The sequence below is a fragment of the Protobothrops mucrosquamatus genome, unplaced genomic scaffold (assembly GCF_001527695.2).
Source record: "Protobothrops mucrosquamatus isolate PMUCROS unplaced genomic scaffold, P.Mucros_1.0 scaffold2997, whole genome shotgun sequence".
NCBI classification, from domain to species: domain Eukaryota; kingdom Metazoa; phylum Chordata; class Lepidosauria; order Squamata; family Viperidae; genus Protobothrops; species Protobothrops mucrosquamatus.
Genome location: NW_015389017.1, coordinates 39,899 through 59,139, shown reverse-complemented (window position 1 = coordinate 59,139; position 19,241 = coordinate 39,899). Strand labels below are relative to the sequence as shown.

General features: G+C 36.5%; 1 protein-coding gene across 2 annotated transcripts in view; it reads left to right on the top strand.

Annotated features, from left to right (window-relative positions):
- The first annotated feature begins 3,943 nt into the window (after positions 1-3,943).
- Positions 3,944-19,241, top strand: part of PKNOX1 (PBX/knotted 1 homeobox 1) — a 25,477-nt gene continuing 10,179 nt past the window's right edge. For both annotated transcript variants that reach the window (XM_015826180.1, XM_015826179.1), the window contains exons 1-5: positions 3,944-4,031; positions 11,720-11,816; positions 13,625-13,727; positions 16,607-16,737; positions 17,677-17,848. In XM_015826180.1, coding sequence (XP_015681666.1) covers positions 13,677-13,727; positions 16,607-16,737; positions 17,677-17,848 — 354 coding nt within the window. In that variant the 5' untranslated portion in view covers positions 3,944-4,031; positions 11,720-11,816; positions 13,625-13,676. The remainder of the gene's footprint in view (positions 4,032-11,719; positions 11,817-13,624; positions 13,728-16,606; positions 16,738-17,676; positions 17,849-19,241) is intronic.

The following is a 19,241-nucleotide window of genomic DNA, read 5'->3' as shown; positions in this document are numbered from 1 at the left end:
TAACTTAATGTTATTACTTATTATATTCATCTCACCTTCCCATTTCAAAAATTCTCACAAGTATATAATAATATCATTTAGAATTAGTTAATTCTGATCATGTAAAATTATGCAAATGTAATGAAAATCTGAAAATGCCTTTGCATTTACTATACTGTAAATTATCTCTTCATCTCAATTTGATTATCAGGATTTACTAACATTGTTATTGCAATATTAGCAGCATAATGCTTATGAAGGTCAGGGGCACTTGAAGAGGCAATCACAGCCTCTGATCTGAGAAATGCGTTAAAGGCCAAGCATTTTCCAACATCAATGCCAGCCCATCTTCATTTTGGACAGACACTTGGTAAAAGGGAATTAAGCCAATAATGATTACATTGGCTGTGTTTTTACTTTATGCCCTTAAGCATGTATACATTCTGCTGTTTTGGAACAGTAAGAGACATTTAGAATTAATATTCCAATCAACTACAGGACCGCTTATGGAACAGAGATCTTAATTCTGTTCATTAATTTGAACTATCATGATATCCCTTTCTTAACACAAAGAACATTCCAATAAGGCCAGCTACTTGGTCCCCAAAATAGCTGAACAATCGTTTCTCTTACTTAAAAGTTATAGGACTGTAGTATATATAGTCATTAAAATTGCAATCTTATGCATACTCTTCTGAGAGGTTATATCAATGATATTACTGTATCATAAGACATTTTCATGGCGAAAATCTTTCTATGTGGCTAGGAGTCAAAAATGACTTGATGGCACATAATTATTGCAAACTAAATTACAGTTTGCATTACTTTGTTTAAAGTAACTATTGTAATTTACATTTTCTTTTAAGTGGCTACTCTAATTTGATTAGCTGTGAATATACATTATGCTTGATTTCCTAGAAGCAGTTCCTTGGTCCATTCAAAGCCAGGAAATAAAATTCAGGAGGACCCAGATCGTTGGGGGCAATATCTGTAAACCACTTAGAGGACTGCAAAGCACTGTGAAGTGGTATATAAGTCTAAGTGCTATTGCTGTTGCTACTAAGAAGGAAAAAAATTCAAAATGGAAGCGTTTTTGACTAGTTGAATTTATATTTCCCAAAATGGGGGAATTATATTTATTGTTTGTTTTATTTCCCAAAATGGGGGAATTATATTTATTGTTTGTTTCCAGCAAACTTTATATGAGTCTTTATTGCAACCACAATTTGATTTCTTAAACCCTAATTTACATGGTAGAAGGCTCACAATCAGTCCATCCAACAAGTTAAGCTGATACTGGTATGGCTTCATTATCAGCCTCTTTCCCCCTATCCTTTTAACAAATGCGCCTGTTGAATTCCTGAAATTCAGCAACCTGAACCATTTGCTATTTCAGTTGGTCCTATAAAAATATAACCTCTATGGGTCTGATACCTGTATTTTTATTACCATAATCATAACTAGTTATCTTATGATTTACAATACATAGGAACATCGTAAAGTGGAGCCTTGCTGAAAAAGAATCGCAAAGTACTCTCAAAGTTGTTTACTCCATACTTTAAAGTGTTTGATTTCTTTTAACCTATTAATATGATGGTGATTAATTTGTTCACATGCCCTATTTATTTCAAAAGTCTCAAGATGAGCAACAGCTTAGTTGTTGATTCCACTTTTTAGAAGGAAAAAATTGCCCCATAAACAGAACACTTGAACATGCAGGAATTAATAACTTCAAACACTTAGTTACTGAATAATCTCTTATTTCAGATAGTTAGAATTGATACACTTTTGTGACAAACATAAGAACTATTGGGATATTATGGACGTCAACTAAGTTATTGTTAATTGAGGCTTCCTCCTATATAGGCATATGCATAAAGTGACAAGGAATCAAATTCAACTTGAAAGATTGCTTTTTTCATAGACAATAGAAGATAACAAGATTTATGCTTCATTCACACTAACAGTTTCTGTATGGTGAACAACTAAAACAGGCAGGAAAGAATGTACAGATAGTCCTTAAGTTATGTTAACAATTGGGACCGGGACTTGTTACTAAGTGATGCAGTCACAAAGTGTGAATCATAGGACGTCGCTTAACGATGGCAATCCTGGCAATGCCAGTTTCCATTCAGTTCCCAGGACTGCACAGGTCGTTAAGCAGGAAGAGGCAGGGATCCCAGGCAAGGAGCACAGGATGGTGTGCAGATGCCACAGGTGTGTGTGTGGGGGGAGTGTTCATGGGCAATTGCTATGCAGGTAGATTAGTGGGCTCTCTAGGTGGATGCTACAGAGTGCAGGTGGGACACTGGGGATCACAGGCTAGCAGGGGATGCTGTTTGTGGTTGATCTCATACTCTGTAGTAGAGCTTCTTGGGAGAAAAAGCAGAAGCAGCAGCTTATAGGAACCACTTACGGCCTTCTCTGCTGGCTTCCCATAAGCAAAATCAATGGGGAAGCCAGCAGGAAAGGTTTCAAATGGTGATCATGGGATTATGGGATGGTGCAACAATAATGTGATCAAGATGCCAAGTACCCAAACTGCAATCATTTGGCTGTGAAGTTACTGCAACGTATAGAACTTCAAGGACTAGTTGTTAAGTACCACTCATTCAGCACCATCGTAACTTTGAATTATTGCTGAATGAATGGTCATAATCCAAGGACTACCTGTTTCAGTTAAGGAATTGGTTATTTTTATTCTCCTTTTCTTGTACTAAAAATGAGAGTGGTAAAAAAGAACGGATTCCACAAAATTCTCACTTTTATATGAGCCTTATGTACACTAAAAACATATGTAAATGAAATTATACCATACTATTTAATTTTAAGCAGTTTTCAATACTTTAAAAGGGGAAACCATATAATCACTATACAATACTATTTTAAGAATATAATTTTGTGTGTGTGTGTGTTCCATACAAGTATTAGTTAACTGTTGAGTATAGTTGTCAAATAGTATTTGATGAGTGGGCAATATTAGACAATGTATGTATTTGCCTTGAATTAGATTATCATAGCCTGAAAAATGTATATAACACTTCTAAATTTGAAGCTAGTGCATATCTGCATTTACTCTTATATTGTTTTGTACCAATACCTAACAAATTAACCTTTGGAAGTACTGCAAAAGTGTTATAGTTTTGCCATTACCAACCGAATTTTTACAAATATTTATAGCTCTACACCTAGCTATAACTGGGTGCAGAAGGACTTCGTTTAGAAAGAATGAGCTGTAATCTTCTGGAACCATTCTTCTTCAAACTCTGCAATGGGATTCTTAGAATACGGGAATGTATTAGGGAAACCAAACCAGTCTCGTTGGTTTATGTTATACGAAACCAAGCAACAGTCAGTTGCGAATGCATCCAAAGAAGGGCGAATGCACCGAACAAAAATAGCAGCAAATACCCCAATTACCGATGACTATCAGAATTCTGAATGGAGGGAGATTTCGACCTGCCCATATATATATATATACTAAGATGACTTCAGTATTAGGGGGAAAAATAATACGAGCTTTTAATTCAGGAGAACAGAGGTCTACGGCACAAACAAAACGAACCGAAGCCATCCGGAACAGCATTCCAGTCCATCAGGATCACCCGGGGGGGGGAAACACCATGATATGACGTCACAAGCGCCTTCGGCCCGGAACGGAGGTTTTATGAGCTTTATCCATCAAATCCGCAGCGGCGATACTAGGAAACCTCTTCCATCTCTCAAGCTAAGAGAGGCGGGTGGCACCCTCCCCCCAACCTAATGGGTATTCATAAAGGCAATTCAGCCTCGCGCCCAGGCCCAAGGGGACGGTACTTCCCTCGCCGCTCCGCCCCTTCACTATGGCGCTCCTCTGAGTGGGCGTATCTAAAAGCCCGACGTGCCCCGCTCCCTTGCTGAATATTGATGAGGCGTCTTTCGAAGCGTGTTGTCGTCTCGCCCGGCGCGCCCTGCAATTGGCCGAGGCCGTGTATGCGTGCTGACACACGTCGCGGCGGTGCGGGTCCCGATTGCTGCAGCCGCTTGTCAGTGTGACGAAGATTGGCACCCAGGTAAGCGCTGTCACTCAAACCTGCTCTTAGCCAGCCAGCCATCCATCACGGCGCGCCCGCCACCAGTATCGGCCGGCTTGGCTCAGTTGCGCCAACAGATCCGGGATGTGCGGGAGGCAGGGGGGGAGGCGAACCCGCAACATGGACAAGCGGGATTAAGGGCATAGGCACCGTAACTTACTCGGAGGGGGGTTAGGGGCGTCGGCGGTCTGGAGCGAGGAAGGAAAGGGAGGGGGAGTGAGGAAGTTTCTGGAACAGCCGCCGACTGGCCGTTGCTTTTGTAGGAGGAGGAGGAGGAGGAGGCGGCGGCGGCGGCGCGCGCACCGAGGCAGGGGAGGTGGCGCGCGCCCGGAGGTGGGAGGGGGAGAGAGGAAAGGGCAGCAGCTGTTCGTGGTGCGGCGGGTGGGCGGGTGGGGGAGCCGCGAGGGCGGTATTTAAAGGGGCCGTGTCGGGGGCATTCCTGTAGACCTGGAGAAGCAGGAGAGGAATTGAACAATCCGCGGGGTTTCCCCCCTACAGCCGCTTTTCCTCACTCGCTTCTTTTTCCAACGCGCTCGGGCTCCTCAGTCTGTTCTCGCCTAGGCGTGAGAGAAAAGCCCTCCCCGCTCCCCCCCCCGTTCTTCCACAGCTTCACAGCTCCCTTTTCGGAGCTTGAAATAATCTCCCTCCGTAAATTGACGGAGGGGGGGATTCATAGTGAAATGTTGGGAAATCCGAGGGGATTGTTGTTATGTAATCTGGTTGTCAACAATAAACGTGGAGGGGAGCTCTGTCTCCGCTTTGTTTCTGAGCCGTCTTTGGGGGTTTGCCTAGCGACCTGTTTTCAGTCATGGAAAAATCAGGAATATATCTATCTATCCCACGAACTTGTATCCCCTGGCTAAATGGAAAACGGCACTAAGTGACGTTAATGCCAGAGCTTGGCAAAACTGGACATACGAAATATTCTTTTGATTCAAGTACTAAGTGTTGAGTATGTGAGCAGATAATGTGTACTTCTTGCCCTGTTGGATATTGGTTTAACATTTTGTAATACCCACTAGCCGTGTTTATTGTGATAGCTGAAGGTTGCAACTTGAAAAAGAATGCTAGTTTTCCACTTCATTAGTTACAACAGTAAGCATTTAAACGAGTGAACAAACTGTATCTTGCAAAGTTGTACTAAGAACCTTTTCCCCGATAAGGCACTTTGAAGTTTTAGATCCCTTTATTTTGATTTTGAGCACCAAAAACAGCAATGATATAAATAAGGCTGCAGAATTAGTTTAAGCACAGATTTTGAAGGATTCGCGATAATGTAAAATGCTAGGTGCAAATCTGGAAATTTACCTAATAGAATGTTAATAATCAAATGTCATTTGCAATTTATTGCACACATGAAAATTGCACATGCCTACAGTTTTTACTGGAAGTATAACATTATGCTAAAATATCAAAGACTTGTTTCAAACCACAATTTTTTTTTCTGCTTGAAAAAAAATGGAACTTTAATATGCATAAATGTAGTAGATGGGTGTGTGTTATCTAATTTTGTATAAATTTTGTTCAGCTGGGAGAATAATACAGGGCATTATAACCAAGTTCTTACTCAAGTAATCTTACCTAATTGTTCATCAGTAGCTCCTGAAATCTTGGTGACAATTGGGTTCATCTTTTGATAGAAAAGTGGAGGCCGGAGGCACCAAGAATATATATGAAGCTGAAGAAATCCTCCATTCTTGAAAACATTGAGTCACACATGGGCATTTTTTAATCTTCTGATGCTAAATGCTAGAATAAAGTCTTGAAACCAAAATGTTTAGGATGCTGAATAGGGTCATGAAATGCTTCAGATTCAATCTTCAGTAGGTGCTTTGAATGTGTGAAAATGAAATGTAGCATCAATTTGCAACATTATAAACAGATGTATCTTCCTGGGATTAATGCAAAAAAGTTGCAGACAGATACTACATTTGGTGCATTTAAAAAAAACAAAAAAACCTTGGGTATTGAATTCAAAGTGCTGCATAATGCTAAATGTCCTGGTAAATACTTCAGATGAATGTAGTAAGAAATGAGGCTTGTAGGGATGGGTAATTTTACTGAGCTACAGTTACCATTGTATTTTAGTTTAGCGTTGGCTAGAAATGGCTCTTTTCATCACAATTTCAGTGATATAATGCCTACATAGAATAGTAAACTGTGATTGCATGTTGGAATGTATTTTTGACTTCACTGAGCAAAGCAATATTGAAGCTCTAACAAATTGTAAATTGGCAGTTCTAAATAATAGGACAATAATTCAATTGAATTCCCATTAACTTTCTGAGAATTGATTTTGAAAGACAGGGTATCAATCTAATAATAAACAATAAAAAGTGATGCATTTCTTCGGTTGTTGTGAACTGTCCAGTTGTTGAGAGTCAAGTGGCATAAAGGTTTTAATATAATTATTGTTACTCCTGCTATTTTTATATTTGTTTGTCTTACTGCTTTTCGCTTCGACCCTACCTCACTATATTAGGAATAGTCATTTTCATATTGTAAAATAATTGTTCATCCGGAAATATACTTTTATTTTCTAGTCCCTGTTCCAGTTCCACAGTTTGCAATTTGCATTAACTATTTGACTAAGAGTCACAAACTTTTAACTATTTTAGGGGTATATTAAAGACTTGGTTATAATTACAAGGCAATGGGGCTATGAATGAAGGTACAAGGAAATGATACATTGGTATCCTTTTGCAACACTATTTTATTGTAACTTGTTGCTTGAGACAAAAATTGAAATTCTTTTAAATGTTTCAGTTACTTGGCCTCATTTTTTTATTATTAATGCTCTGTATAAAGCATGTTTTGAATGGGCCTTACATTTGGTATTTGAGTAGTATGCTGATAACCACATCCAAAAAGCAATTTTTTACTTATATTTAATTAAAATAAAACCCTCAGCGGTATAATGGTTACATTCCAATTGTAATTTTCCTACCCTCTTAAAAATTACAATTTTGCAGCTACTCTTTCAGGAATTATAATTGACATCACGTAGTACCTGTGTACACTACCTGCCTGTGATATTTTATTAAAATAATGTAATTTTCTGTCATTACTTTCAACTTTACATTCAATGTTAATATAAAATATTTTTAAACCATAATTTAGTTACAGATTTGAGGCAATTATTCAAGATTCAGTTACTTGGACTATTGGTTATTCAAGTTGGGATCACACAGATAATTCTGTTAGCTGGATGATGTGTAAATGAGAACATAAATATTCTAGTCAAAGAGAATTGAGCACAAATGTTCAAATCTTGGTTTCTTGAATCAGATTATGATTTGACATATCATTTTATAAATGCTGTATTTAGCGCTCATTTGGGAACAAGAACTGCTGAAGCAGTAGCAATTTATTGCCAAGTAAAATCCATTAAATGAACTGCTTGAACAGTATCATAATATACTAACATATAAGTAATCTATCACAAACATGATACTGTATAATGGCAGCATCAAAATAAAAAGTAACCAAATTACACAATTTCTTTTTCTTGTAACAATTTGTATTTCTGCTAATGAAAGTATTTAATTCCTTGAAGAAGGTATAAGTACAGGTAGTCCTTGACTTACAATATAATTGAGCCCCACATTTCTATTACTAAGTGGGGCAGTTGTTAAATGAGTTGTGCCTCAGTTTGCAAATTTTTTGCCACAGTTGTTAAGCAAATCACTACAGTTTTTAGGTGAATAACGTTCTGGCTTCCCCCATTGACTTTGCTTGTCAGAAGTCGACTGGGAAGGTTATAAATGGTGATCACATGACTCTGGGACAACTGTTATAAATACATGCCAGTTGCCAAGTGCCTGAATTTTGATCATGTGACCATGGTCATAAGTGTGAAAACTGGTTTTAAGTCTCTTTTTAAAGTGTTGTTGTAACTTTGAACAGTCACTAAATGAATGGTTGTAAGTTGAGGACTACCTGTAACTTGCTTTGGCATTGTTTATAATCTGTAGATTCCTATTCAAATAGAATAAGTATAATTCACTTACAAGACTATCAGCTATTCTCTCTGAAAGAAACATAGTTGTGTGCTTTGTGTTGCATCCATCCCACTAATAAAGTCAAAATTGTTTAATTGTGTACTGAAAATCATTCCACAAGACACTTTTCTGCTTTGTTTCATCTGCCATCCCAGCAGAGATGTATGTATTCTGAGCACTTCAAAGCAGCTGCTTTTTGGAACAGCTGCAACTTCAAGAAACAGATCCAGGTATGGCTACTAAGTGGCTCTCCTGAGATCTGGACATGTGTGTTCATGCACAAAATGTGCTTCCTCTGGGATAGCCAATAAGGCAAAGTGCTTTGTGGAATGAATAAATGAGTTTAATTTGGATCACATGTATAACGAGGTGTTTTGGCCTAAATTCTTAAATTATGCAAAATGTAAATTCTTTTAAGGATTCAGAAATACTGGCTGGTTTTTAAAACAATGTAATAGTTTTTCGGAATAGGAATCTATATCTAATTGTTTACAATTCTATCTGGAATGTTGACATAAGGTAATTTTATTGGGTGTATTTCAAAGTGCTGATTGTCACCTACTACTCTCTTCATGGCACAGGATTTTGTTACTTGCAGGACCAATGTTATCCATGTATCCACCCACTTTGTGGGGTGGGGAGAGTTACAATGATATGGATATGAATGCTGCTTCAAGAGTAGAACATCCAGGTGTAATGTGTTTTTGTTGATGTTTTTATTTTCAACCAGCTGTTTGCTGTCCAGAATACTATGTCAAGTGGGTAGCCATATCAATTGAATAAATAAACAAAACTTTGCTTCAGAATAAAAGGCTGGATATTAATTTAATAGATTTTAGAGTTATGACAATATTAGTTTAAATTTATGTTCCACATTAGTGAGATTTAGTTTTTATTCACATTCTTTTAATGATATATATATTTAAAGTTGTTACAGAACTACTCATCTCACTGTATAGGTTTAATTTAAAACTATAATACTTAAAATATAGCTTACAAGTAATATTTATACTGTATTACATATCACTGATAATGAATTTATAGGTAATTGCTTCTTATAATAAATTATTCAACTGACAGTCTCTTTATACTTTAGTAACTGTGTAAGAGATAAGAGGTATGATAATAGTAGCAAGATAGTCTAGTGGTTAAGGCATTAGGCTAGAAAGTGAGTTCAAATGTTGCCTTAGCCATGAAAGCTACTTGGGTGATTTTGTGCCAGTCACTCTCTCTCAACCCAGCCCACCTCGCAGGGAAAAATAAGAGGAAGAAGGTGCATTGAATATGTTCACCACCTTGACTTGTTTGTAAATGCAAATAAATAAATACATAATTGTAGGCAGGCATTACTAACTTATATTTGCTATGTTGAATACATAGAAAGAATTTATTACATGATATTTTATAAGAAAAACCTACATATTCAGTATTATAAACTTTTAAACTGTGTCAAGGAAAATAACTTTCTCCGAATAAAAACAATTACAGCTGTTTTTTGAGTAGCATTAAAACACAGTACGTTGAATTTTTTTAAAAAAATATTAAATATTTAAGTGAACATTTAAAGACAAAGTGACATATATTCATATAAATGCACAACATAAATATAATATTAGTAATTTTCATAATTACAAAGACCTTGTTACATTTGGAAGCATTTAATTCATTGCATTCTGTGGGCTCATAATCACACTATACTATAATATTAGGATTTACTGCAGTAATATGTGAATCCACTAATTGTGGCTTAGCATTGTAGAAAAATCGGTCCAATATTATTTTATTCTGCCACTACTGATAAAAAAAAAAGTCTGGTTTGGTTCAGTGGATGAACCCAGTTACTACAAGTTACGGTTTTTGAAAGAAAAGTATAAAACATGTTTCTTCTTAGCTGGATAGTCTACACTGTTCTTAAATTCTACTATTTGCTACACTAATTCTTGCACACCAATTTACAATAGTAAACCAGCATTAAAAAAAATAGGATATTACTATAATTAAGAAGAACCCTATTAGTCTTTTGTCATTTGAGGGTAAGATATTTATGAAAATGCAGTAATCCAAAAAAAGTTTCATAATGAAAACAACTACTCCAAGAACCAGATTGTTTCTGGCTTGGAACAGATGTGACCAAATATGTATATCACAACAATTGTTGGAGAACATATCAGGTGTGAAAAGAGGCTCATCACTGTTTCTTGACTTCGCCACAGCATTTGAAAGTGCATTTCAGCGGCACCAACTGCAGAAGATAAACTTGTTAAAATAGCCTCCAGAAGCAGCTGTACGAGGAATCATGAAATTCTGTTCATGGTGAAATGCCTGTATGTACTGAAGTGAAGTGGAGTACTGTTACATCTTCCTTTCTGTTTAATGATCCACACACTCATACTAAAAGTCTTTGCCATCCACTTTGATGAAGCAAAGTTTGAACAATTTTAATACTTTGATTCTCAAATTGGCTAAGCTGCCTCAACCTATGAAGCATTGACATAGTGCCTCTGGCAAGAAAAAAAAAGCAGCGGAAGCATTATTACCAATATGCTTGTTTATTGATCACTAATACTACTGATGCTCTTGCTGCATGGTGCAGAATTTTCCAAATGTTCTGCCTACAGAAAATATTAATATTTCAATCTATGATAAAATAGTAGATGAGACAAAGAATGGCGCAGCAGCCAACCTATGATGGTGGATGAAATTCAAAAACACAGAAATCTGCATAGTTCCATGCTCATTTCCACTGAAAATCACCTCCTGTTGGTTGTAAAATGCAGCAATCTGTTCCAGGAAGATGATGTAACAAATTTTAGATTCAACCCAAAAGAAAAAAAGCAACTGGCTCACAATAAAGTTGGAGAAATACATTGGATGATATTAGTGGACCCATAACACCTACAGTCACATACTAGTTATGAGTCATTATCAAATGTTAGCTAAGGTCTTCAAGCTCAACTCAGCTTTTAACAACACATTCAGATACTTTTGTGTTAAGATTTGTCATCAGAAAGTGAATTAAAAATTTAAAAATATAATTATGGAACTAATTTCAAGTTTGTTCTTTTTTCTTGTGAACATAGTACTACTTAGAATTCAAATTATAAGTTATGACTGAACTATAAAATACATCATTTTTTGAAAATGCTTTCTTTGTTAATGAAAATAATTTAAATCTGCTTTTCTTATTTCTCCGCTCATGCAAAGGCATATGAATTATTTTCTCCAAATATGATGGTGTTGTCTTATATGTTGCATTTTTCTTAATTTAACTTTTGAAACTATCAAAAGTTGCATGCATATTATTTCACCATTCTTTTCCTGTTTCTCTAAATATATAAAAAAATGTAAAACTGCAAACCTTTTTCTTTTCCTAATATTTTTTTTACCCTTCTGTTATATTCTAATTCTTTTTCAGTCTATAATTTCTATTGTAACATGTTTTATTTTTCCATAAACATTTTTATTTGACCAATATTCCAATATGAATTTTGGGGGAAATTATGTACTGCTTGGTTGTTGTTTTTTCTTCTTCCACTAGAGACAAACTTCTGTGCCTGTATTTCCACAGATTATTTTACTAGAAGTGTCAAATAGTTAAAAAGTAATTGTTGCTTCTATGGTTATAATTAATTCAACTAAATAAAAATTGGTCTGCTACTTACTTAGGCATACCCTTCCCAGGAAATGAATATCAGAGGAGTAGTATGATAAGTAATTGAAAAGCTGGAAGTTATTTGCTAAGAAGAGGGGAAAGCATTGATTGGTAAGCACTATTTATCTTACTACAAGAAAGAAACCCCACAACCAATACCTTGCTGATCAGAGTTATTCTATCAAAAATAATCCAATGAGCAAATTCCGCTGGTCCTGACTCCTGGAATTTCCTTTACTAGCCATCAACCAAATTATTTTCAGTGTAATGTCTTGCAGATCTCTGTACCTAAAGATTGCAATTGCAAGATTTTTCTATTAATGTCTCCAGAGAGAGCCCTCAAAATAGAGAAGTGCTATGTGATAATTTGCTCATATTCTTCTATGCTGATACATATTAATTGATATATTTATCCCTTTCACCACTAGAACTTATTTCTTTCTTTTTTTTAAAGCATCATGATCCTCATAAAAAGGATTTGTTTGAACTATAGTTCCATGCAACATTTAAAAATACAGGGCAGGTTTATTTAAATCCTTCTAGTTTCAGCAGTTAATATCCTGTTGTTTTGAGAATAAGGCAATAATGTCATCACAGAAAGAAAGAAGACTCACCCTGAAAGGCTCAATGGCCAGCTTGGAGAGAGATCCAGTTGAGAAACAATGGTACTACAGTGATGGGTATTGACACAGACAATATCTTTCACTTGATGGGTATAGATGAAAAAGCTTCCTGATAATACATCTCTTTAACAATATTATATTTCTATATAATGAAGTTCTCTCTTTTAAAAACTGTTAAATGCAGGACAATTTGCTTCACAGTCAGATAATTATTTAACAGTTTTTAAAAGAGAGAACTTCATTATATAGAAATATAATACTGTCAAAGAGATACAATTATCAGGAAGCTTTGTTTTGTTTCCAACCTCTATATCTATTGAATGTCAATGGCAGAGCAAAAGAACCCTTGAAGATTCTTGCTTCCTTCCAATGCTCCTTTACTTTTGAGAACTTTGGAGGTTTTTGAAAATGTATAAAGCAAAGTGAAGAAAGCTATTTTACCATCACCATTATTGGATACAAACTATAATACAAAATATAAACCAATTTATATTACCTTACATAGAATATTTCCATGAGGCTACTTCTGCATATTTTCTTCAATTTTTTGAAAAACCACATATTTTGCCTATTCTTATTATAGTATACATAATAATTTAAGGTATCATCAAAGATTCTGTGGACTGACTCATCCATATAAGTCACACAGATATAAACTGGTGATTGAAAAAAATGCTCTTATCATAACAAAAATGGCTACTTCTAGCCTGTACATGGCTATTTTCAAAACCACATGGGAAAAATATACAACTGGACTAGATGTGTAAATCAATTTTTTGTAAATTAAGGATGTGATGAATGTGAGAGAGAAGAATTAAGATAGTTATAGATGGGTGGTTGCCTGTAAATGTGACAACAGATAAATACAAGCATTTGTGGTTGTGTGTGAGAAATATTATGAAGTTAATCCTTGTGCCTTGGTTTAGCCATTGAACAGTTTTCAGATAGAAAAAGTGTACACTAGTGTGCTAACAGGGATTTAAAAAGAATCATCTGATCCCATGACTGGACCAGTATCCATATTCATTCAACAGAGAATAATTTAAAAGAGCATTTTTCAAATTCCGAAAAGTTTGGTTTTATTTTCTTCCAGATATTTTTGTGGTACATTTCTATTTATTTTGCATTTGAAAACACATGTGCAATTTGGATGAAAATTATGATTATCGGTATTTTATGATGGTAACAAGCATATGTAATGTTATTGGAAAGAATACATTTTTCAACTGTATACAGATTTCAATATTTCTATAATTTTCTTTAAAAATACTAATATTCTTTATGGTTTCTTTTCAGCAAAAAAATTGATGTAAGATATGATTTGACTTCAAAGCAATTCTCAGTAACCATGATGGCAACGCAGACATTAAGTATAGACAACTATCAAGATGGGCAACAAGTAAGACATTTTTTCCAAAAGTTCATATGATATGGATTATCTCTAGTATGCAGAAATCATGCTTCTGACTTATACATTATCCATTTTTTACAAAGTTCATGGATTCAGAATTGGGTATTATCTCTTCATGAATCTAGGTTAAATAAGCTCAGTCTACTTCACTCTTCTTGCTGATAGGAATGGTTAAACAGATTACATGGAATGCTTTCTGGTTTAGTATAATATGCGAATTGATTTTATAGTTTTCTTTGCCGAACAACTAAGGATCAAAAGCCAATTAATATTTCTTCTCAACATTGGATTGTGAAGGGGTTAAAGATCCAGAATCCAAATTCATTCATTATATTTTGAAAGACTTTCTGCAGTTGTTTGAATCTTCTCACTGTCAGAAGCAAAAAGAGTCAATCAGATTCTAATAATATATTGTTGATTATAAAATAAAGTAAAATAAAACTAAGTAGGCATGAAGTGTGAATATAACCAAGGTGGAATCTGAATGGCAGAACTTCCTAATAATCATTTGAAGTATAGATGTTAGGAACCAGACTGGAACTTGTCTCTGCTGACTTAAGTTCTTTTGCTTGCCTTAAATATTCAGGGAAAAATAACACTTTTATTTTTTGCCCTGTAAAAAGATTGGATTTCTATTAGTGGCTGTAATATCTTTGGATTTGTAATGTGTTACAAACTAAGAGAGATGCTTAATTAAGTCTCATTGGCACATCCCTTCTTCCAAAAATAATAATAATAGGCTGCCATCCATTAGCCTGAACCTCCTAACACAGTGGGGTCAAACTCAATTTTATTGAGGGCTGCACCAACATTATGGTTGCCCTCAAAGGGCCAGCTGAATGTGGCTGGGTGGGCGTGGTTGCATGATCAGAGTCGGGTCGCCACAACTAGGTGGGCATGGCTGGGGGGGCAGCAAGGCATCGGTGGTAAGTGCTGCTGCTGGTGGTGGGGACGTGAATGGTTGTGGCACATAGTGGGGGGCAGCCAAACTGCCATTTGGTTTTAGGCTGGAGTCCAGGTGCAGAGGCAATGGCAGTGTGTAGAGGCCAAAATGGGAAGCCCCCGCCCACTGCTGCTTGTCTATTACCATGATAGCTTCCCATTTTCACACACACCCCCATGTTCTTGCATCCGCACGTGGACTTTGGCCTGACACCTAAGGTTGGTTCAGCTACTGCCCCCACCACCTGTCCCCACTGTTCAACCCTCTACACACTGCCAGTAGCCGGCCCTGCCACCCCTGCACTGCCAGCACCACCACCAGCAGCACGCAAACAGTGTTTCCCTGCCCCTCCACTGCCAGTAGGCCGAGGCAGGTGGAGGGGTGGGCATGGCCTGGCAAGGAAGGGGGTGGGGTGGCCTGGTTGCATGGCCCCAAGGTGCACGGGTGCAGTGTGCATGGGGTAGCTTCGGGGCTGGACTTGGGGCAGAGCGGGGAGGGGAGTTCCGGCTGCTTCTTGTGGATGAGGGCTCCCCATCCTTCCTGTTCTCCGGGGCTGTCGGGGGATTGGCAGCAGATGGGAGGCTTGTCCCATGTGTGGGTTGGAGCTGGAGGATGAGGTTGGACGGCGGAGGCCAAGTGGGCAGGGGTCACAGCATGGTGGTGACAGCAACTGGCTGGGGTGCTTCTTTGCAACCCCACCGTCTGTCTTTGCTTGCCCACAGCCACTGCTGCAGGGATGGGGCGGTTGGGTGGAGGGGCATCCAGCATGTCCAGCGGGCCAGATTGTGTGCTTCCTTCTGTGTCTATGCCTCTGCCTGCTGCTTGGAGGGCCAGCCCAGTGGCAATGGCGCTCGGACCTACCTGCACTGTGTGGGCTATGGAGTCCCAAGGTGCGGTTGCTGAGGGCCCGGCGCCTCCCGTGTGCATGTCTGGTGAGGCACCCAGCTAAGGTGGGCCGGGGTGGCAAGAGCCAGTTCCTCACAATCTCTGGGGAAGCCCCACAGGCTGGATCTGGGCCCATTGCAGGTCAGATTTGGCCCACGGGTCTTGAGTTTGACATGTCTGTCCTAACACATTCAGCTAAGGAGATCCTACAGTTTCTACTAATGAATCCCTAGGTAAGTAGAAAGAAATGTTCTTTGAATTTTTCTGCCCAATTCCAAACCTTACGCCAATGTTGAAATACAAGCATAATTGTGTTATTATGCAAAGTTGTACATGGAGAAGATTTTAACAAAGAATTCCCATATTAAATCGCTTGAAGCTATAGATATAAAAAAGAGTTTATAAGGGGAAAGAGCGATAAGGGGGGAAATTAAAAAAAGTCAACGGTCATATATGCAAAATTCCAGATCATGTCAATTAGCTAGCGTAGTTAAACTGTTTATTTATTAACTGATTGAATCAGTTTCCAAAAATTTTCACATACTGTGTCCTAACAAAGGAATAGATTTGTGCCAATCTGAAACATTTATCGTAATTAAAGTTTTTTAATTGGAAGGATATTTAAACTTTTTATGTTTTTGACCTGTGTATATATGTACATATAATAGTAACATAAAAAATAACACTTGAGTTTGATTCCAGCTGATTGTATGGAGAAGTGCACGCAACTTTTTTAGGAATGATATACTTGTATGTCAACAGCAAGATACAGAAAGATTGTTAACAGATCTGTCTGTTATATTATCATTGCCTAAATCTTCAATTTATGATCAACCACAATTACTTACTGAGAAAAGATATAAGAAAGATCATATGTCTATATCCATCTATTTATTTTTGTTAACTGCTTGTACTTTTTGTACAGTTGCCAAGTCATACCAACTTTCTGGCCATTTAGTAGGCTCTTTGCTCTCCCCTTTGCTTGGAAAACAAACCATTTTCAGTGCAGCTGGTAATATAAAGCATCTTTCTTTTCTAGCAAATGCAAGTAGTAACAGAATTAAAAACTGAGCAGGATCCAAACTGCTTAGAAACAAATGCAGGAGGATTGAGCCCTTCCCCAGTTGAATCTCAGACACCGATGGATGCAGACAAGCAGGCTATTTACAGGTAGTACTGTTGACCAATCTAAGTGGTAAAATATATTACTGTCTTTAATCTGTAGAGTGATTGTTCTCAAACTAAGGGTGAAGTTTCTGGGATGTAGTAGGAAATCACAGTTGAAAGAGACCATACAAAACTCAATAAGAGGATAGGATTCTGAAGCCTTCTTCCTTTCAGTATCCAAACTCTTCTGTGTTTCACCACTGTAGCCAAAGTTGAGAATTTTATTTTTTTTATTTTCTTGGGTGAGGTCAGGTATACCTGTATACAATGCTAGTATAAAATTACGTGGTATAGAATAAGTACCGATCCAAGTGCACACACAATGTAGAATCAGTACTTAAATAGCTACTTGAACTCAAACATTTAATAGCAAGCGCACCAACAAACTTTATATATTTTGAGTTCTTGATTAAGTCGGATATATGTTTTCAGCCATTTTATTACATACTTAAGTCAGTGTTCTGCATGTTTTATAATACAGTAAGTTCTATTAAAGTGAGACTGGCAACTTACTGAACTAGCGAAAGATAGCAGTGCATATTCTGTTTATTTAAGTAAGATTTTGTGATCTTTATTTCAGATTAAGAGTTTCTGTTTTAATATAGATTTTAAAATGTTCATATTCATTATATTTGTATCTCACCACAATCATGAGCAAACTCTTGGTGCTTAGAACATGAAAAAAAAATAGTAAATAACAATAAAAAATAAGTTTACACTTGAGAATGCAATATAGTTTCTTCCCGACAATGCACAAGTAGATTTAAACAGTAAATAAAAGATCAGTTTTCTATTCCAGGTTACTTTAGCCATGAATATGTAACATTTTAATTGTTAATGTAATTTATTTTATTATTATGCAGTGTCTAAATTATACATATTTTGTCATATTGACTTAGAGAATTTCTACAGTCTTATAGTTTGCTCATCTTTAATTCCTAGGCACCCACTGTTTCCCTTATTAGCACTGTTATTTGAAAAATGTGAACAATCTACACAGGGTTCAGAAGGCACAACATCTGCAAGTTTCGATGTAGATATTGAAAACTTTGTTAGGAAACAGGAGAAGGAAGGAAAACCCTTTTTTTGTGAAGACCCAGAAACGGATAATTTAGTAAGTAAAAGCATTTTAGGGAAAAAAAGTGACATATTAATTTATGTTTCTTTTGTTGTATTTATACGAATCTTGCTATTTTAAAATTATGTTTATTTTGACTCTATTTCTTTCCTTGAAACCTGCAATAAAGTATTCTTTGTTTCCAACACGGCCATCATAACAAATAAATATGGATCAAAAGAAGGAAGTATTTCTGCATACATTTCCAAATATTATTTGGCAAACTGACCTTTTTTGCATTACTTTTTGACTGTCCATCTCCAATGATTTTTAGTAGCTAACATATAAAAACAGTAAAAATATGGCCATCTCCTCATATAAACAAGCTGTGCATCTCCACAAACTACCACAACCCCTAGTAAAAGAGATTGTTCCCCCAAGGAAGTTTCTTTTTCCCCTCTCTTTGTTAGATAGTTTTATTTAGGGAATAAAATGAGGTTACAAAGTGCCTATCTATTTAAATGACTACGAATTCAGAAAGCACTGAAATAAAGTATTTTTTTAAAAGATCATTAAGCAAAATCTGTCAAAGTTCGTATTCCAATTAATGTTTAATGAACTAGTTGTTAAATAATATACAGGTAGTCCTTGACTTATGATAACAATTGAGCCCAAAATTTCTATTGCTAAACAAATCAGTTATTAAGTGAGTTTTGCCTCATGACTTTTCTTGCTGCTGTTAAGTGAGTCACTGCATTTCTTAACTAGTTTTTTTTAGTAACATGGTTGTTAAATGAATCTGGCTTCCCCATTGACTTTGCTTGTCAGAAGGTTGCAAAAGGTGATCACATAACCCTGGGACACTGCAATTTTCATAAATGCATTCCAGTTGCCACGCATCTGAATTTTGACAATGTGACCATGGGGATGCTGCAATGGTTATAAATGTGAAAAACAGTTCATAAGTCACTTTTTTCTGTACTGTTGTAACTTCAAACAGTCACTAAACTAACGATTGTAAGTCGAGAACTACCTGTACTGCAAAGTAAAGCAGCATTAGCCAGTTTTTTTTATGAAAGTCAAACTCAAGGTTTATATGAATTCTGTTGTATAACTTGAGTAGCAGTATAGTGTGATTTTCAGAAATCTTCTCCAAGTGACTTTGGTATTTAAGATGAAACTTAACAGTAATCAAATGAAAGATCCTCCCAAATCTTAGCATTTCAATTACATTCAACAGCCATGTAGGACATATTTTTGTTTCTTTCTTTTTAATAATACATCATATGTTTATTTATAATTGTCTGTGTTGCTTAAAAAGTAAAGATTAGTATATACTGAAAGACAAGAATATAAATATAGTAAATCTGTTTGTCAGCAAGTTTTATTCTACCCATGTTTAACATTAGGCAAAGCCCTTTTTCTCTATTGCAATGCTCTCTACATGGGG